The 21,824-nt window shown below is 38.3% G+C and overlaps 1 protein-coding gene across 3 annotated transcripts in view; it reads left to right on the top strand.

Annotated features, from left to right (window-relative positions):
• Window positions 1-21,824, top strand: part of LOC127847621 (next to BRCA1 gene 1 protein-like) — a 56,461-nt gene that overhangs the window by 28,231 nt on the left and 6,406 nt on the right. For 2 of the 3 annotated variants that reach the window (XM_052379649.1, XM_052379646.1), the window contains exons 14-22: window positions 2,757-2,983; window positions 4,565-4,652; window positions 5,196-5,310; window positions 13,934-14,028; window positions 14,732-14,843; window positions 16,579-16,791; window positions 17,857-18,117; window positions 18,911-19,176; window positions 20,590-20,726. In XM_052379649.1, coding sequence (XP_052235609.1) covers window positions 2,757-2,983; window positions 4,565-4,652; window positions 5,196-5,310; window positions 13,934-14,028; window positions 14,732-14,843; window positions 16,579-16,791; window positions 17,857-18,117; window positions 18,911-19,176; window positions 20,590-20,726 — 1,514 coding nt within the window. The remainder of the gene's footprint in view (window positions 1-2,756; window positions 2,984-4,564; window positions 4,653-5,195; window positions 5,311-13,933; window positions 14,029-14,731; window positions 14,844-16,578; window positions 16,792-17,856; window positions 18,118-18,910; window positions 19,177-20,589; window positions 20,727-21,824) is intronic. The other variant, XM_052379647.1, reaches the window with a different exon arrangement.

The following is a 21,824-nucleotide window of genomic DNA, read 5'->3' as shown; positions in this document are numbered from 1 at the left end:
TTTTTATTTCAAAAAGTAAACGGTAAATCTGTCTATTTCTTGGTATTTTTGCTGTATATAGTGTTTCTATAAAAAACTTAGTTTAAAATATGACTTAAATGATACTATTTTGAATTTTATGACACTTTGTTTTTAACCGACCCAATTTTTACTTGGCTGAAATCACTTACATTTCATGGCGCTCTTCCATAGATAAAAATTTGTAAAAAATAAATGTCTGTAAAAGAATACTTATTTCATTTTGTTTAAACTTTAAACACCTTTACAGCATCTGTACACACCAACTGCATGCCCATATTTGGAAATTTGAATGAATTATGGAACTTTTATATACCCCAGGGGTGAAAATAAACTGGACAAAAGCCGAGCGAGGGGGTGGTTTTGAAAAAATCGGTATATTTTTTTAAAAAGCATGGAAAGCCTACCTACAAATTTGCATGAAGTTCAGTGAAATGATGCTGATTAAGAAAATAATTACTTAGATTATATTTGGATATGTGCCCATTAGAGGTGCGCTACCTTAATATTGAAGATAGCAACTTGATATTTGGCATGCACGTGTATCTCATGAAGCTGCACATTTTGAGTGGTGGAAGGTCAAGGTCATTCTTCAAGGTCATCCTTCAAGGTAAAAAAAAATATAAAAATAAAAGCGGCGTTCTCATGAAGCTGCACATTTTGAGTGGTGGCAGTTCAAGGTCATCCTTCAAGGTCAAGGTCATCCTTCAAGGTTAAAGGTAAAAAAACAAATTTTAAAAATTCAAAACGGCATTATCATGAAGCTGCACATTTTGAGTGGTGGAAGTTCAAGGTCAAGGTCATTCTTCAAGGTCAAGGTCATCCTTCAAGGTCAAAGGTAAAAAAAATTTATCATGAAGCTGCACATTTTGAGTGGTTTTCAGCGAAGTCATTATCGCTTTGATCTGAAGAATGGCTAGTTGCAATTATTGAAAAAATACACTAATCGGTAAATTTCAAGCGCACTGCAGACTTTGATTTCCAAATTCAAGAACTCGGCGAGGGACTGTTAAATGGCCTGTGGAAAGCATTGCATTAATGTTAAGATGATTGATCGTAAAGAAATGATATTGAGATATTTCAATTATTTGCAGATTTTGCCCTTTGTCTGTTTTTTTCTACTACAGAATATTTAGTCCCAAAATGTGGCGTTTTTTTCATCTCTTATTTTACTTCTGGGTGGATCTTATTCAAACTGTCACAGTTTCCAAAGTGTGTGCGTTCAACTCTTGTGACTGTTTGGTTGATTTTGCTCACACTTTCACAGCTAAATGTGTGGATGATTGTTATGGAAGGATTTCGATTGCGACCACTTATAGCCCTACTTGGTTTTTCTCTGCTGTCTAGGTCCAACATGCATTGTGAGGCATCAGTGTCTGTTACACATTTCTCATTTGTTTATTATGCCCGCCTTCGAAGAAGAGGGGTTATATTGTTTTGCACATGTCGGACTGTCGGTCCGTTGGTTCGTCCGTCCACCAGATGGTTTCCGGATGATAACTCAAGAATGCTTAGACCTGGGATCATGAAACTTCATAGGTATATTGATCATGACTGGCCGATGACCCCTATTGATTTTCAGGTCACTAGGTCAACGGTCAAGGTCACAGTGACTCGAAACAGTAAAATGGTTTCCAGATAATAACTCAAGAATGCTTAGGCCTAGGATCATGAAACTTCATAGGTACATTGATTATGACTGGCCGATGACCCCTATTGATTTTCAGGTCACTAGGTCAAAGGTCTAGGTCACAGTGACTCGAAACAGTAAAATGGTTTCCGGATAACTCAAGAATGCTTACACCTATGATCATGAAACTTCATAGGAACATTGATCATGATTGGCAGATGACCCCTATTGATTTTCAGGTCACTAGGTCAAAGGTCAAGGTCACAGTGACTGGAAATAGGAAAATGGTTTCGGGATGATAACTCAAGAATGCTTACACCTATGATCATGAAACTTCATAGGTACATTGATCATGACTGGCAGATGACCCCAGGACCCTCTCTTGCCGCTAGGGGAAGCCACCCACAGCCCTCATGAGGGGGAATTTCGCGTCGTTTTGGGCGAAAAGGGGAATTTTAGAAGATCTTTTCAGCAACCATTCAACACCTAAAATTGCTATATTTTAATGTGATTTACATAAGTATACATTTATTCAAAGGTTAGTAGCACCATACAAGCTGGCAACATAGGTATAAAAGTAAAAAAAAAAATTATTTTTTTTTTGGAGGGGGAATTTTTAGCTGAAAAAGGGGAAAGAAGTATACTTTTTCATGGGGGAAGGTGCCGATATTCGGCGGTAAAAACGGCCACACGAGGGCCCTGGACCCCTATTAATTTTCAGGTCACTATGTCAAAGGTCAAGGTCACAGTGACAAAAAACATATTCACACAATGGCTTCCACTACAACTGACAGCCGATATGGGGGGCATGCATGTTTTACAAACAGCCCTTGTTATGCCAATATTAATCTGGTTCTTGTTAACAGAATTGGCAGAAAAGTATAAATTATGTCCAATATTCAGCAGAATCCATATTTGTTTTACAAGATAAATGACAAAATGACTTATAATTATGACAAAATGGCAGTAAGATAACATGATTTTCTTGATGACAAAAAGTGAATTCATTATTTAAGTGAAGTATAATTTCATGAAAAACATACACAATCTTAACAAAACTCACATTTGTGAACATTTAGTGGAAAAATATTTGTAAAATGTGCTGCAGAAACCTGGTTTGGCTGAAAGAATTGAAATAAAACTGACGCCTGAAACTGAAGAAGAACACCTGAGGGAAGTCTTTGTTCGACGGGAACCAGTCAAAAGAGATACAACAATGGAGTCAGTCCGACAGGAAGTTGAAATTGAAGAACCAGTCCAACAGGAAGTTGAAGAACAAGTGGATCAGAGAGAGGAAGACACTGTTCAAGATGAGAATAAAGAAACCAATGCAGGGTAGGTAGTAATAGGATGTGATTTTAAACCTTTCCCTCTCAGTGCGCAGTTTGACCTGTTTGCAGTCCCTGTTAAACTAAAAAAAGACCTCTCTTCATAGATTCAACTTTTAAAGGCTTTGTTTTCAACTGTTAGATACTGATGAGCAGCAAACTGCATTAGACTTCGCAGGTTGTTCTGGTTTTATGCTGGTTGCATATGGCCATTTTCTTTTTGCTTTTGAGTGGGAACAGGTTAATCAATCTTGGTGAAATCTGCTATTAATAAAGCTCATTTATTGCAAGTGTGATTTTGTTTACTGACAGCAATTATATGCCTGAAATACAGTTACAGTGTGACAAAAATGCAGACAATAAATAAAATCTTAATTCATGCTCTTATGGCAATAGTTTATGTATCGTGTCAGTTTGCGGATTGAAGGTCCATGGTTTGATCCCCTGTTTTGGGAACATTCTCATGGCCTTTATCAAGTCAATTAAGCTTCTTTCTGCAGGGCAATGCATGCCATCGGCACAGGCTAATAAGGGACCACACTTTCTGCAGGGCATGCATGCAATGCATTCCATCCGCACAGGCTAATAAGGGACCACACTTTCTGCAGGGCATGCATGCAATGCATGCCATCGGCACAGGCTAATAAGGGACCACACTTTCTGCAGGGCATGCATGCAATGCATTCCATCCGCACAGGCTAATAAGGGACCACACTTTCTGTGTATACTGGAGTTTGGTTTAGAAGATTCTTTCTTTAAACAAAATTCCATAAAAGTTTTGTCCCTGATAAGTCTGTGCGGACTGCACAGGCCAATCTGGGATGATTGACTCTCATGCATTAAGCCCAGTTTTATCCGAACAAGGCATTATATGTACCGTTATTACTCTACCTTTTCGGACACTAAGTTTTTGGACAACCCCTTTTTTGTCCAAAATAAATATTTTTTGTGACTCTTTTTGTTACTTCTGACGTGAGCTTTTTGTCTATCATTTTCGGACAGTATGTTTTATAGCGCTTTTTTACCAGATGTAGGCACTGTATTTGCTTATCTTGCGAGACTTTGATCATGGGGTTTTACAAACGGATTAAGGTCATAAAACCTGGGAGATGCATGCATGAGCGTAATTGGGTAAATAACCATGTATACCGGTAGAAAACAATTGCTTCACCCGACATGATTTTGAATTATATCTTCCTATTATGGAAGCAGTATGTTTAATGTTATAACTTGTTTGTTGTGTAACATTTACAGCAACCAAAGCTGTGAAGTTGTTTTTATTTGAAAGTAGAAACACTATTGGGCATGGATTTATTGCTTTTATTTCAATATACTAGTAATTATAATTGTGGACATTTAATTTTTGTCTCTTAATTTTTGGACACCTTAACTTTGTAAATATTTTTCTTATCTAAATTTTCGGTCAGGAAAAAGATTAATTATTTTTAACTGTCCGAAAACTTAGAGTAATTATGGTACTTGTTCTTGCCAGATAATGGACTCAATGAGTGTCTTAGGAATTTTATGCAATTGGTTTCAAAAAAATTGTTTGACCTAAACTTATGATGGCATGTGTTCTGATTGCTAGTGATCCAGACAGTGACAGTGATGAAGGATTCGTACTGTACGCTTGCCACGGGGATAAAGAAGATGATGTTGTGGAAGTCGAGAAAAAGGCAAGTTGCTCTTAACATCTTTTAATGCGCCCACTGGCCAATGCCAATGACTTTTTCTGCATTTAATCAATTGAATGCACTTATTTTCCTAGACCAACATCTAAAGCATATGAGAATAATATTTAATAATAGTTTCTTGTGTTATATACCTCCATCATCATTTTTGTATAATAGTTTCTTGTGTAATATACCTCCATCATCACACAATAACATTTTACAAAGCATTCAGAAACACAGAACCCTTATGAACGAGTATAACTTTGCAGATGACATACTTATCTTGCACAGGCAGTGATTACTTTCAAATCATAGATATTTGTCTGCATGAATTGTGGTGTTTTCTGTAAAAATAATCATTTTTTTGAAGGTTAAATTCGTGGATTATTTTATTTTGGAAAAGAAATGTAGAATATTTGTCGTTAATTTAATATGTGTATGTGTTATAATTGTTGATCAGTCATTGCACAAAATAAACCAACATTAATATCCAGCGAATAATAATGATTTTACAGTATGTATTATATTAAGCTTGATCTTTTTCAGGCTGAACCCAGCATCACTGATGATCTGACACTGGCTGTGGCCCAGTTGTCCCTGGAAACAGAGAAGAGGGGAGCAACTGTGTCATACACACCGACCCCAAATAACACTCCATTTGGTATGTAAACTTTGAACAGGTTCTTGGAATATGTAGTGCTTCAGTTTACTGAACCCTTTGTCTATGTGAAAACAGCATAAAACCAGAATAACTCGCAGTCTGTTCAGGTTTCATGCTATTTGCTGCTCATCAGTATCTAAGGGTTGGAAGTGAAGCCTTTAAAATGTGAATCTAGTTAAAAAGGTCTTTAAAACTCTATTAAATTAAACTCTATAGGAAAGAAATAAGAAGAATTACGATACCAACAGATTCTTCGTCATAAAATAAGAAATATTCTTAAAAATGTAATGTACTAAAATTACTCTGAAGTCAAATTGGGCATGACAGTGAACTCTAATAAATATATAATTGGGCCGTGCTCTGTGAAAAAGGGGTTTAATGCATGTTTGTAAAGAGTCGTCCCAGATAAGCCTGTGCAGCCCGCACAGGCTCATCAGGGATGACACTTGGCTTTAACAGACTTTCCATCTAGAGGTGACTTCTGTAAACAAAAAATTACTTAAATTCAGAAAGTGTCGTCCCTGATTGGCCTGTGCAGTCCTCATCTGGGATGACACTTTACACACATGTATTTAGCCTATGCAGTCTTCATCTGAGATGACACTTTACACACATGTATTTAGTCTGTGCAGTCTTCATCTGAGATGACACTTTACACACATGTATTTAGCCTGTGCAGTCCTCATCTGGGATGACACTTTACACATATGTATTTAGCCTGTGCAGTCTTCATCTGGGATGACACTTTACACACATGTATTAAGCCTGTGCAGTCTTCATCTGAGATGACACTTTACACACATGTATTTAGCCTGTGCAGTCTACATCTGCGATGACACTTTACACACATGTATTTAGTCTGTGCAGTCTACATCTGGGATGACACTTTACACACATGTATTTAGCCTGTGCAGTCTACATCTGCGATGACACTTTACACACATGTATTTAGTCTGTGCAGTCTACATCTGGGATGACACTTTACACACATGTATTTAGCCTGTGCAGTCCTCATCTGAGATGACACTTTACACACATGTATTTAGTCTGTGCAGTCTTCATCTGAGATGACACTTTACACACATGTATTTAGCCTGTGCAGTCCTCATCTGAGATGACACTTTACACACATGTATTTAGCCTGTGCAGTCTACATCTGGGATGACACTTTACACACATGTATTTAGTCTGTGCAGTCTTCATCTGAGATGACACTTTACACACATGTATTAAGCCTGTGCAGTCTTCATCTGGGATGACACTTTACCCACATGTATTTAGCCTGTGCAGTCTTCATCTGGGATGACACTTTACACACATGTATTAAGCCTGTGCAGTCTTCATCTGGGATGACACTTTACACACATGTATTTAGCCTGTGCAGTCTACATCTGGGATGACACTTTACACACATGTATTAAGCCTGTGCAGTCTTCATCTGGGATGACACTTTACACACATGTATTAAGCCTGTGCAGTCTTCATCTGGGATGACACTTTACACACATGTATTAAGCCTGTGCAGTCTTCATCTGGTATGACACTTTACACACATGTATTAAGCCTGTGCAGTCTTCATCTGAGATGACACTTTACCCACATGTATTTAGCCTGTGCAGTCTACATCTGGGATGACACTTTACACTCATGTATTTAGCCTGTGCAGTCTACATCTGAGATGACACTTTACACACATGTATTTAGTCTGTGCAGTCTTCATCTGGGATGACACTTTACACACATGTATTTAGTCTGTGCAGTCTTCATCTGGGATGACACTTTACACTCATGTATTTAGCCTGTGCAGTCTACATCTGGGATGACACTTTACACACATGTATTTAGTCTGTGCAGTCTACATCTGGGATGACACTTTACACACATGTATTTAGCCTGTGCAGTCTTCATCTGGTATGACACTTTACAAACATGTATTTAGCCTGTGCAGTCTACATCTGGGATGACACTTTACCCACATGTATTAAGCCTGTGCAGTCTACATCTGGGATGACACTTTACACACATGTATTTAGCCTGTGCAGTCCTCATCTGGGATGACACTTTACACACATGTATTAAGCCTGTGCAGTCTTCATCTGGGATGACACTTTACACACATGTATTTAGCCTGGGCAGTCTACATCTGGGATGACACTTTACACACATGTATTAAGCCTGTGCAGTCTTCATCTGAGATGACACTTTACCCACATGTATTTAGCCTGTGCAGTCTACATCTGAGATGACACTTTACACACATGTATTAAGCCTGTGCAGTCTACATCTGGGATGACACTTTACACACATGTATTTAGTCTGTGCAGTCTTCATCTGAGATGACACTTTACACACATGTATTTAGTCTGTGCAGTCTTCATCTGGGATGACACTTTACACACATGTATTTAGTCTGTGCAGTCCTCATCTGGGATGACACTTTACACACATGTATTAAGCCTGTGCAGTCGTCATCTGGGATGACACTTTACACACATGTATTTAGCCTGTGCAATCTTCATCTGGGATGACACTTTACACACATGTATTTAGCCTGTGCAATCTTCATCTGGGATGACACTTTACACACATGTATTAAGCCTGTGCAGTCTACATCTGAGATGACACTTTACACACATGTATTAAGCCTGTGCAGTCTTCATCTGGGATGACACTTTACACTCATGTATTAAGCCTGTGCAGTCTACATCTGGGATGACACTTTACACACATGTATTAAGCCTGTGCAGTCTACATCTGGGATGACACTTTACACACATGTATTTAGCCTGTGCAGTCTTCATCTGGGATGACACTTTACACACATGTATTTAGCCTGTGCAGTCTTCATCTGGGATGACACTTTACACACATGTATTTAGCCTGTGCAGTCTTCATCTGGGATGACACTTTACACACATGTATTAAGCCTGTGCAGTCTTCATCTGGGATGACACTTTACACACATGTATTAAGCCTGTGCAGTCTTCATCTGGGATGACACTTTACCCACATGTATTAAGCCTGTGCAGTCTACATCTGGGATGACACTTTACACACATGTATTTAGTCTGTGCAGTCTTCATCTGGGATGACACTTTACACACATGTATTTAGCCTGTGCAGTCTACATCTGGGATGACACTTTACACACATGTATTAAGCCTGTGCAGTCTACATCTGGGATGACACTTTACACACATGTATTAAGCCTGTGCAGTCTTCATCTGGGATGACACTTTACACACATGTATTTAGCCTGTGCAGTCCTCATCTGGGATGACACTTTACACACATGTATTAAGCCTGTGCAGTCTTCATCTGGTATGACACTTTACACACATGTATTAAGCCTGTGCAGTCTACATCTGGGAAGACACTTTACCCACATGTATTTAGCCTGTGCAGTCTTCATCTGGGATGACACTTTACACACATGTATTAAGCCTGTGCAGTCTTCATCTGGGATGACACTTTACACACATGTATTAAGCCTGTGCAGTCTACATCTGGGATGACACTTTACACACATGTATTTAGCCTGTGCAGTCTACATCTGGGAAGACACTTTACCCACATGTATTTAGCCTGTGCAGTCTACATCTGGGAAGACACTTTACCCACATGTATTTAGCCTGTGCAGTCTACATCTGGGAAGACACTTTACCCACATGTATTTAGCCTGTGCAGTCCTCATCTGGGATGACACTTTACACACATGTATTAAGCCTGTGCAGTCTTCATCTGGGAAGACACTTTACCCACATGTATTTAGCCTGTGCAGTCTACATCTGGGAAGACACTTTACCCACATGTATTTAGCCTGTGCAGTCTACATCTGGGAAGACACTTTACCCACATGTATTTAGCCTGTGCAGTCTACATCTGGGATGACACTTTACACTCATGTATTAAGCCTGTGCAGTCTTCATCTGGGATGACACTTTACCCACATGTATTTAGCCTGTGCAGTCTACATCTGGGAAGACACTTTACACTCATGTATTAAGCCTGTGCAGTCTACATCTGGGATGACACTTTACACTCATGTATTAAGCCTGTGCAGTCTACATCTGGGATGACACTTTACACTCATGTATTAAGCCTGTGCAGTCTACATCTGGGATGACACTACACACATGTATTTAGCCTGTGCAGTCTACATCTGGGATGACACTTTACACTCATGTATTAAGCCTGTGCAGTCTACATCTGGGATGACACTTTACCCACATGTATTTAGCCTGTGCAGTCTACATCTGGGATGACACTTTACACCTATGTATTAAGCCTGTGCAGTCTTCATCTGGGATGACACTTTACACACATGTATTTAGCCTGTGCAGTCTTCATCTGGGATGACACTTTACACACATGTATTTAGCCTGTGCAGTCTTCATCTGGGATGACACTTTACACACATGTATTTAGTCTGTGCAGTCTTCATCTGGGATGACACTTTACACACATGTATTTAGCCTGTGCAGTCTTCATCTGGGATGACACTTTACACACATGTATTTAGTCTGTGCAGTCTTCATCTGGGATGACACTTTACACACATGTATTAAGCCTGTGCAGTCTTCATCTGGGATGACACTTTACACACATGTATTTAGCCTGTGCAGTCTTCATCTGGGATGACACTTTACACACATGTATTTAGCCTGTGCAGTCTTCATCTGGGATGACACTTTACACACATGTATTTAGTCTGTGCAGTCTTCATTTGGGATGACACTTTACACACATGTATTTAGCCTGTGCAGTCTTCATCTGGGATGACACTTTACACACATGTATTTAGCCTGTGCAGTCTTCATCTGGGATGACACTTTACACACATGTATTTAGTCTGTGCAGTCTTCATCTGGGATGACACTTTACACACATGTATTAAGCCTGTGCAGTCTTCATCTGAGATGACACTTTACACACATGTATTTAGTCTGTGCAGTCTTCATCTGAGATGACACTTTACACACATGTATTTAGCCTGTGCAGTCTTCATCTGGGATGACACTTTACACACATGTATTAAGCCTGTGCAGTCTTCATCTGGGATGACACTTTACACACATGTATTAAGCCTGTGCAGTCCTCATCTGAGATGACACTTTACACACATGTATTTAGTCTGTGCAGTCTTCATCTGGGATGACACTTTACACACATGTATTTAGCCTGGGCAGTCTACATCTGGGATGACACTTTACACACATGTATTTAGCCTGTGCAGTCCTCATCTGGGATGACACTTTACACACATGTATTTAGCCTGTGCAGTCTTCATCTGGGATGACACTTTACACACATGTATTTAGTCTGTGCAGTCTTCATCTGGGATGACACTTTACACACATGTATTAAGCCTGTGCAGTCTTCATCTGGGATGACACTTTACACACATGTATTTAGCCTGTGCAGTCTTCATCTGGGATGACACTTTACACACATGTATTAAGCCTGTGCAGTCCTCATCTGAGATGACACTTTACACACATGTATTTAGCCTGTGCAGTCTTCATCTGAGATGACACTTTACACACATGTATTTAGTCTGTGCAGTCTACATCTGGGATGACACTTTACACACATGTATTAAGCCTGTGCAGTCTACATCTGAGATGACACTTTACACACATGTATTAAGCCTGTGCAGTCTACATCTGAGATGACACTTTACACACATGTATTTAGTCTGTGCAGTCTTCATCTGGGATGACACTTTACACACATGTATTTAGCCTGGGCAGTCTACATCTGGGATGACACTTTACACACATGTATTTAGCCTGTGCAGTCTTCATCTGGGATGACACTTTACACACATGTATTTAGTCTGTGCAGTCTTCATCTGGGATGACACTTTACACACATGTATTTAGCCTGTGCAGTCTTCATCTGGGATGACACTTTACACACATGTATTTAGCCTGTGCAGTCTACATCTGAGATGACACTTTACACACATGTATTTAGCCTGTGCAGTCCTCATCTGGGATGACACTTTACACACATGTATTTAGCCTGTGCAGTCCTCATCTGGGATGACACTTTACACACATGTATTAAGCCTGTGCAGTCTACATCTGGGATGACACTTTACACACATGTATTTAGCCTGTGCAGTCTTCATCTGGGTTGGCACTTTACACACATGTATTTAGCCTGTGCAGTCTTCATCTGGGATGACACTTTACACACATGTATTAAGCCTGTGCAGTCTTCATCTGGGATGACACTTTACACACATGTATTTAGCCTGTGCAGTCTTCATCTGGGATGACACTTTACACACATGTATTGAGCCCATTTTATCTGAGCAAGGCTCACATAGTTTATTTAAGTGGGCATAACGAGTTCCCACACACTACCTTGTTATTCCAGATGTTACCCCCTTAAAGACTCCCAATCATTACTGATGTTATGTTTACATAGTTTATTTAAATGCTGTAAAGAATTCTCACCAAGTCACTTGTTATTTCAGATGTTACCCCCTTAAAGACACCCAATCATTACCGATGTTATGTTTACATAATTTATTTAAATGCTGTAAAGAATTCTCACCAAGTCACTTGTTATTAGCTCATCTATTTTTTGAAAAAAAATTATGAGCTATTGTCATCACCTTGGCGTCGGCGTCGGCGTTGGCGTTGGCGTCGGCGTCCGGTTAAGTTTTGCGTTTAGGTCCACTTTTCTCAGAAAGTATCAATGCTATTGCATTCAAACTTGGTACACTTACTTACTATCATGAGGGGACTGGGCAGGCAAAGTTAGATAACTCTGGCGTGCATTTTGACAGAATTATGTGCCCTTTTTATACTTAAAAAATTGAAAATTTTGGTTAAGTTTTGCGTTTAGTTCCACTTTTCTCAGTAAGTATCAATGCTATTGCATTCAAACTTGGTACACTTACTTACTATCATGAGGGGACTGGGCAGGCAAAGTTAGATAACTCTGGCATGCATTTTGACAGAATTATGTGCCCTTTTTATACTTAGAAAATTGACAATTTTGGTTAAGTTTTGTGTTTAGGTCCATTTTATTCCTTAAGCATCAAAGCTATTGCTTTCATACTTGCAACACTTACTAACTATCATAAGGGGACTGTGCAGGCAAATTAATGTAACTCTGACTGGCATTTTGACAGAATTATGTGCCCTTTTTATACTTAGAAAATTGAAAATTTGATTAAGTTTTGTGTTTAGGTCCACTTTATTCCTACAGTATCAAAGCTATTGCTTTCATACTTGCAAGATTTATGAACTATCATAAGGGGACGGTGCAGGCAAAGTTATGTAACTCTGACTGGCATTTGGACGGAATTATGGGCCCTTTATACTTAGAAAATTGAAATTTGGTTAAGATTTATGTTTTGGTCCACTTTACCCCTAAAGTATCATAGATATTGCTTTCATACTTGGAACACTCACAAACTATCATAAGGGTACAGTAAAAGGACAAGTTGCATAACTCTGGTTGTCATTGTTACGGAATTATGGCCCTTTTTTGACTTTTAATATATGGTTAATTTTTGTGTTTCGATCCACTCGAAGTATCAAGGCTATTGCTTTCAAACTTCAAATACTTACATGCTATCATGAGGTTACTGTACCTGGCAACTTGAATTTTACTTTGACCTTTGAATGACCTTGACTCTCAAGGTCAAATTATTAAATTTTGCTAAAATTGCCATAACTTCTTTATTTATGATTAGATTTGATTGATACTTTGATGAAACTACTCTTACCTGACATACCACAATAGACTTCACCCAAACCATCCCCCGTGCCCTCCCCCCCCCCCCCTCCCCCCTCCCCCCCCCTAATTTTTTTTTTTTTTTTTTTTTTTTTTTTAAGATCATCTCACAAATGACCACCACACCCTCACACCATACCCCCACCCCCACCCCCCCACCCCACCCCCACCCCCCAATTTTTTTTTTTGATTTTTTTTTTTTTTTTTTTTAAGATCATCTCACAAATTATCACCACACCCTCACACTATACCCCCCCCCCCATTTTTTTTTTAAAACGGTTATGTTTGAAATACCGTCCAACCATCGCACCCAAACCCCCCCCCCACCCCCCCCCCCCCCCCCCCCCCCCCCCCCCCCCCCCCCCCCCCCGATTATTTTTTTTTTTTTTTTTTTTTTTTTTTCGCTTTTTTGGAAGATAATGTAATAAATGTCCACAACCCCACACTATACACCCCTCTTCACTCCACTCCTCCCTCCTTTGTGATTGAAAATGAGAGTCCCTTCACCTTTAAAAAGAAAATAGATGAGCGGTCTGCACCCGCAAGGCGGTGCTCTTGTTTCAGATGTTACCCCCTGAAAGACACCCAATCATTACCGATGTTATGTTTACATAGTTTATTTAAGTGGGCGTAACAAATTCCAACACACTACCTTGTTATTCCAGATGTTACCCCCTTCAAGACTCCCAATCATTACCGATGTTATGTTTACATAGTTTATTTAAATGCTGTAAAGAATTCTCACCAAGTCACTTGTTATTTCAGATGTTACCCCCTTAAAGACACCCAATCATTACCGATGTTATGTTTACATAGTTTATTTAAATGCTGTAAAGAATTCTCACCAAGTAACTTGTTATTCAAGATGTGACCCCCTTGAAGACTCCCAATCCGGAGCCTGCAGATGACATTGAGAAAGAGGAGGAGGAGGGTTGTCATGGCGAGGAATTTGAACAAAAGGTATTGGGATGTTAGAAAATTATGAACACCTTGAGTTGCAGAATACTGAAACCAGTTAAATTTTGTTTACCTGTCTTTTGTTTTGTGAATGATTGTGGTAATTAAAGGTTTATAACATTTCAAATATACAGTAGTATTAAATGATTTTTAGTGTTTTGGTTGTTGCCATGCAAAAAAACAAGCAAAATAAATGTGCTAAAACTGTTGTCTCAGATTAGCCTGTGCAGTTTGCACAGGGATGACATTATCTGCTTGTATGGTATTTTTTGTTTTAAGGAAGTGTCTTCTAAAAAAATCCAGTTAGGCAAAAGTCTTGTTCTTGATCAGCCTGTAAAAACTGCACAAGCTAATCTGGGACAACACTTGAATCACGTGTGTTAAGCCTTGTTGTCCAGAACCCTGCTCAAATATGTGTTTCCTTCACAGTATGCAATGATATAATTACAGCAGATCCAAGAGCAGTAGCGTAGAGCTTGTCTCAAACGCAGATTGGTCCACACCCACATAATGTAGCCTCAGGGGCAGATGGACCCCATAAACTTATAAATACACACCCATTATGGTCTCTTTACAACCGATATCCAAGAGCTGTAGTGTAGAGCTTGTCTCAAACGCAGATGGGCTCACACACTTATAATGTAGCCTCAGGGGCAGATGGACCCCATAAACATATAAATACACACCCATTATGGTCACGTTACAGCCGATATCCAAGAGCAGTAGCGTAGAGCTGGTCTCACACGCCGACGGGGAGGACCAGTACGGGGACCACAACTACGTCAGACATCGTATGGAGAGCCTGGATTTCAGACCAGGTCGGTACAGCATTGTTATGCCCCCTTTCGAAGAAAAGGGGGTATATAGTTTTCGCACTGTCCATCAGTCTGTCTGTCAGTCTGTCACACTTCGTGTCCGCTCTCTAATTCAAATAGTTTTCATCCGATCTTTACCAAACTTGGTCAGAAGTTGTATCTAGACAAAATCTAGGTCAAGTTTGAATATGGGTCATGCCGAGTCAAAAACTTGGTCACGGGGTCACTTAGTGCATTTCAAGGATTTAGTATTAAGGTTTCGAAAAATGCTCATAACTTCTATCAAAGCGTTTATAGGGGGTATATGTCATCCTATGGTGACAGCTCTTGTTTCTTCTGGATATACTTACTACTGTGAGAATGTTTCCTGTGATATATTATTCCCGTCAAATCTTATTTCAGTCCGCACAGGCTAATCAGGAATGTCACTGGCCGTCTAAGCTCGATTTTCACTAAGAAAAGACTCTTAAACGAAAAATACCATGAAAGTGGAAAGTGCCATCTCTGATAAGCCTGTACAGACAACATTTAAGGCGCATGCATTAAAGTAACATTACTATTCAAAATCAACGAAAATTTCGTACAATTGTTCGTAAAATAAACTTAACCAATTTACAATCAGTGTTCCTTATGGCAATTTCCGAAATTTCAGCGTCAGATGTGGTCTGGTAAAATAGATGTTTGTAGATACAAAATGCTCGTTTTTATTATTGTTTTGCATATCTATTCATACGACACATGAACACTAAAATGGTGTTCGTGTGTCATATGAATAGATATAGTCGCGGGAATTAATTGTGGCCACAAATAAATAAAAACGAGCATTTTGTATCTACAAAAATCTATGTAATCATACCACATCTAGCATTGAAATTTTGGCTATTGCTATAAGGAACACTGATTGTTGAGGTGTTAACTTTATTTTACGAAATACTTAACAAAATTTTTGTTGATTTTGAGCGTTATAGAGACTTTAAGCAGTTTTTGCGCAGAGTGTGGCTGATATATAAAACAAACTGGCTGCACATTCAGTAACTAAAATAAAAACTGGCTGCACATTCAGTAACTCGGCCTAAACCTCAAGAATATAAACCTTTCTTTATCACCACCTCCATCCACTGTTAGCATCAACATCACTTCAACCCTCCCTGGGGCAAGAAAAAGTCAACAAACTTAAGATACTGTTAATATTCTGGAAAAACAAGGTTGTTTGAATGTGTGTAAAGTGTTGTCCCACATAAGCCTGTGAAGTCTGTCTGCACAGGCTAATCAGGATCTAAACTTTTTTCTTTTACGTAATTTTTCGTTTAAAGAAAATCTCTTAGTGAAAAATTCAGTGGAAAGTGCTGTCCGTGATTAGCCTGTGCAGACTGCACAGGATTATCTTGGATGACTTTATATGCTCATGCATTAAGCCCAGTTTTTCCAGAACAAGGCCCATATAATTACTCATGTGAATAAAAAGTTTCCCAGTCAAATATTATTTTATTGTTTCCTAATTTAAAGATAAAAATATTCTGAATATCGTGGAAAAAAATCCAAAAAGTATCAGAAACACATTGCAATATGAATGTATCTTATATTTAATAATATTTTAGATCATTTAAACATTGTTTTATAGATCAAGTTTTGTTAATATAACCATCAGCTCAACTCTCTTACTAGAAAGAATTCGAAGAACACGTACTTCCCTCTATATTTTCATACATGGTTTGGAATGTGACTGGTATCTCTTTAGAAATCGACCTCGAGTCAGTCAGCAGTTACTCAGACGATGATTTCAATGATGACTCCCTGTCAGACTGCGACTACATCATCGTTCCAATGCCCGACTGTTTTGACTTGAGCAAACCACTTCGAGACTTGAACCTGTCGAGTTACTCGAACTCGGTGGCGGACCGCTCGGACTACGATTACTCCCTTGACGATAACCACAATGATGTTACGAACAGTGAGTGTGAAGTGATTTTTTTTTAATTTAAGAGCAAGGCTTTTGTATCTGTTCTGTTTTTTAGTCCAATTTGAAATTCTAATCTCAAATTATTTTTATTTCCCAAATAACCGCCTTAAATTGCCAATTGAAGGTTTCCCTAAAACACAAAAAAATGTTCAACATTTAGTGTGCTTCAATTGCTGTTTAAAAGAAGATGATACCCTTGTAATAAGAACATTTATATTTACTGTTTGGTATTAACTATAACAAAAATTATCAGCATTTATCATAAAACATTTCCCATTTCTTTAAATTTAACAAATGAACAGTTTATGTTTAATATTTTTGTTTGGTATTTAAAAAAATATTTTCTGACAATAAACAATGATATGGAGTTGTGATCCGTAGGATCTAATAGCTTTGTATAAGAACAATGCAGAGTCATTAATTAACTACTTATAAACATAAATGATAAACCAAAATAATTTTTATTTTAACATCTAACAAAGGAAATATTCTGCACACAATACCCGGACTTGGCCTTGTTTTTATTGGGTAGTAAAATGTTGATCATTGTGTTCTGTAGTTGTGAAAAATTTGATTATTTATTAGGAATGAAAATTGTTATGGCCCCGAAGGAGGGCATATAGTGATCGCACTGTCTATCTGTCCGTCCATCTGTCTGACCATCACACTTTGCGTTTAGGTTTCGAAAAATGCTCATAACTTCTATGTCGCTTTAGATGTAACCTTCATATTTGGTATGCATGTGTATATGGACAAGGCCTTTCCATACGCACAAAAGTTTTGACTTTTGGGACCTTGACCTTGAACTTTGGGTCCACGTTTAGGTTTCGAAAAATGCTCATAACTTCTATCAAAGTGTTTATAGGGGGCATATGTCATCCTATGGTGACAGTTCTTGTTTATTTCTGCATGCTTTGTATAGGGATTTGGGGTGTTGTTGTTTTTAAATTGGTAAGTATAAAGTTGGAATTCAAATTTTCATTTTTTCCATGTTTTTTTTTATTGGTACATATCAAGTCGGAATTAAAATTTTCATGTTCGCAATTCTTGCTGTAGGGATTGGTGCAGGATTTTCAGTCGACGACATTTTGACGACCTCCAGTCAGCTGTCAACGCGACCTTTAAGCCCCACCCCTTCTCGTGAGATCACGCCCCCACAGAGGTCAGGCTCTTCCCGCACCCAGGAGGCTCTTCCCGCCAAGTTCCTAAGCCCCTCCCACTCTTTGGATGACCTCACCTGCAGTGCTGAGCCAGCCAATCGGATTGAGTTCAAGGGAGACAATTCTGGTGGTGAATCTTCTCAAGGAAGTAAAAAAAGCAAGAAAATTTGTTCATCAACTAAAGAATTTTCCAATTATCATTCTATTTTGGCAAAATAACATTCATTAACATTTTTATTTCTATGATTTAACTTACTCTATAAGGTGTTACATTTGTATATTTGTTAATTACACTATAAGGTGTTGACTTGCATTGATATTATATATTAGCCAAAAATAAAACAAGAAGTTGTAAACAAGACTATTTATGTAATGCACTCTTAAAAAAGATTTAAAAAATAAATGTATAACATAAATGATGAATTAATGCTGACAATTTTGGGTAAAAGCAATCAAATTTGTTCATGAACTTAAGACATTTGAAATTATCTTTTTTTGTTTATGTATTATGTTTTTGGCAAAACAACATTGATTTATAGTTTCGAAATGTAGGCACTACACTTTAATTTGTTAGCTTGCGTCTATTATACCTATTGGCCAGCAGTGAAACAAGAAGTAGTACACAAGTGTATTCTTGTGAGGAACTCTGAAATAAGATTGTTAAAAAACTATGGTACTGATTTTCAAGGAAGTATAACAATTGTTGTGTATTGTAATTTGAAATTAAAATGTTAAAGTCATAGTCTATCACACAATGCATATTTGGTATTGTGTATTCCGCAAACAAATGTTATGGGTCAAGAGAATGTTTTCAATGTTTGTAGTGACTAACTATGGTTATGGTTGTATTATAAGAATAAAAATTAGAATAAGTCTATTACCTAGGAAGCCAGATAGAAACTGACACATCTAATTTAAATTTCCAAAAAAAAGAGGTTTTATTCTTGTAGAGCGTCTAGACTCGGTTGTCGTTATGATTGATTCCGTGTTGGAAAGTGCAGTTGGAACAAGCACTGGCCAGATGGCTTCAGGGGAGGCAACTGTCGGGGCGAGAGACAGAGTTGTTTCCCTTTGTACCGAGAATGCCATGGACAATGGAGGTGACCCTGCAGAGGATGTAACTGCTCTTCCTACAGTGACTTCTCTTGAGTCTGGGACCCTGGTAGAGGGCGCCACTGGTGGACAGGAAATGGGAGCTGCCGCTGCAGACGACAATGTAAGATGAAGAGAATAATAGTCAGTTGATGTAAATTGATATAAGCTCATAATTATCAAACATCACAATGACCACAAAATGGGATGTAATGTGTTGACATAATTTTACTGCTCTTTCACTTAAAAATGTAGTTCAAGAAAACAAATTAAACATTTGTATTCAAATCCTAAATTATAGTGGTTAGTTGAAACATATATATATAGTAGCTTCATGGCATCAAAACACTAAGGTTTATTAAAAGGGTCTCAAGTCCGTTTCCTGGAAAGAATCAGTACTTGGTGCCTTGAGGGAGTTTTTAAGAACTTTTAGTCCTTACAGGATATCTAGAGAGCGCTCCCACAGTAGGTATTGATTTAACCCTTGACCTCCTGGTCACATAGGGATCACCATATCCACTACGCCATGGTGATCAGTTGATATCAGCACATAATGATTACATTTTACAATGACCTCAATGTGGTGTGCACAGTATTGGCATCATTTTGCTGCTCTTTCTCACAGAGTTGTAAAACAAATACTTGTATGCAGGTGCTAAATGATAGTGGTTATGAGGCCAGGTGATGCACATTTGTGTATGTTTAGTTTTACATTTCTTGATTTTGACTCAATTGCATCCAAAGCTTAAGGCTTATTTAGACACTTTGGTCTATTTCCCGGGAAGAATCAATGCTGAGTATCTTTGGAGGAGTTTTTAAGAAAGCTACCAGAGTTGGGTTGGAAAGTAACATTGGCACCGTGGCGTTTAAGTGTATTTCGTGTGCCTGGTGGACATCAAATGTTTTGACCTAAGTAAAAATGTTTCCAGTTGTTCATGGGTTTTAATGTTTGACAGAAATTGGAAAGTATATCTTGTATATTAATTCTTAAAATATACAAATAGTTGAGTCAGAATAACACTAGATAATACAAGAAAGATATTCATGTTTTGAAAAGTTAAACAATGGTCACGTCAAATTTAAGTCTTAAAAGTTTATTCCGGTGCATTCGTAAATGAAAGCTTTTCTATGATTGGTAATTGGTGTAAATTCATATTGAAATTGCTGAAAACGTTTTAAAACCACACATTTTACTAAAAACTGTTGTTTATAAATAAAAAATGGCAAATGTTCCCTTTCATTTTAAATGTTTTTCTGATATTTGTATAAATGAGCCTCCATTCTGGGAAATTTGGGCTAAATGCATGTGCGTAAAGGTTTGTCTCAGATAAGTCTGTGCACTCTGTGTAAACTGGATTTTCGTTTAGAAGAGACTTCTTTTATGCAATAAATTCCATTACAGCTGAAAGTGTTGTGACTGATAAGCCTGTGTGAACTACACAGGCTAATCTTAGACTACACTTTACGCACATGCATTAAAACCCATTTTCCCTGAGTGCTGCACATTTTATCATGACACAGCACATTTTTTGTACAGGAACCGATGGTTGAGCTGGTTCCCAACTCAGAAAACACCGTAACCAAGGAACCAGTATCAGCTGGTGCCCAGCTTCCAAATGTTGTGTATGTTAAAGCAGGCGAGAAAAAGGGACCAGCCTCTGGGCAGACTACAAGGTATATTTGCTGCTATTGCGCTTCTTTAGCTGGGGAGAATGGTTGAAATATAATTATGTGCTTGATTTTACCCTTTTCCACTTGAATGGTCACTTTGATGCATTTGTAGTCCGTTTAGAAAATCAAATTAAATTTCAGACCATTCTTACAAGATTCAAATTGTAAAAGCTTAATTTCCGCTTCGAATCTACTGATAAAAAGCAAACAGCATAAGACCTAAAGAGACTGCAAGTTTCTCGCAGGGTGTTCTTGTTGTATGCTGATTGCATATAGCAATTTACTTTGTTTCTGAGCGGCAAAGGATAAGCAATGTTACGTATAAAATTATGTGTTGGGTTTTAAGTTTCCAAATCCACTGAGGACAATATTCAGGTTATCTCTCAAACTGTCTGCGTTATATCATTTTGCAATTACTCAACACATGCACTTACCTTGTTTAAAAATTAACAAAAACTATTGCGTATTTGTAACTTACTTTCATCAATGTTAAAAATATTTAAAGAAATATATTTTAATTTCAAACAATTCAATTCAGCCATGTTGAGAGAAAACTGGATTTAATGCATGTGTGTAAAGTGTCTTCCTAGATAAGCACCGGCTAATCAGGGACAACATTCCTAGATAAGCACCGGCTAATCAGGGACAACATTACTAGATAAGCACCGGCTAATCAGGGACAACATTCCTAGATAAGCACCGGCTAATCAGGGACAACATTCCTAGATAAGCACCGGCTAATCAGGGACAACATTACTAGATAAGCACCGGCTAATCAGGGACAACATTACTAGATAAGCACCGGCTAATCAGGGACAACATTCCTAGATAAGCACCGGCTAATCAGGGACAACATTCCTAGATAAGCACCGGCTAATCAGGGACACATTACTAGATAAGCACCGGCTAATCAGGGACAACATTACTAGATAAGCACCGGCTAATCAGGGACAACATTACTAGATAAGCACCGGCTAATCAGGGACAACATTCCTAGATAAGCACCGGCTAATCAGGGACAACATTACTAGATAAGCACCGGCTAATCAGGGACAACATTACTAGATAAGCACCGGCTAATCAGGGACAACATTCCTAGAT

Source organism: Dreissena polymorpha, chromosome 10 (assembly GCF_020536995.1).
Source record: "Dreissena polymorpha isolate Duluth1 chromosome 10, UMN_Dpol_1.0, whole genome shotgun sequence".
Taxonomy (NCBI): domain Eukaryota; kingdom Metazoa; phylum Mollusca; class Bivalvia; order Myida; family Dreissenidae; genus Dreissena; species Dreissena polymorpha.
This window is presented reverse-complemented; position numbering and strand designations above follow the sequence as displayed.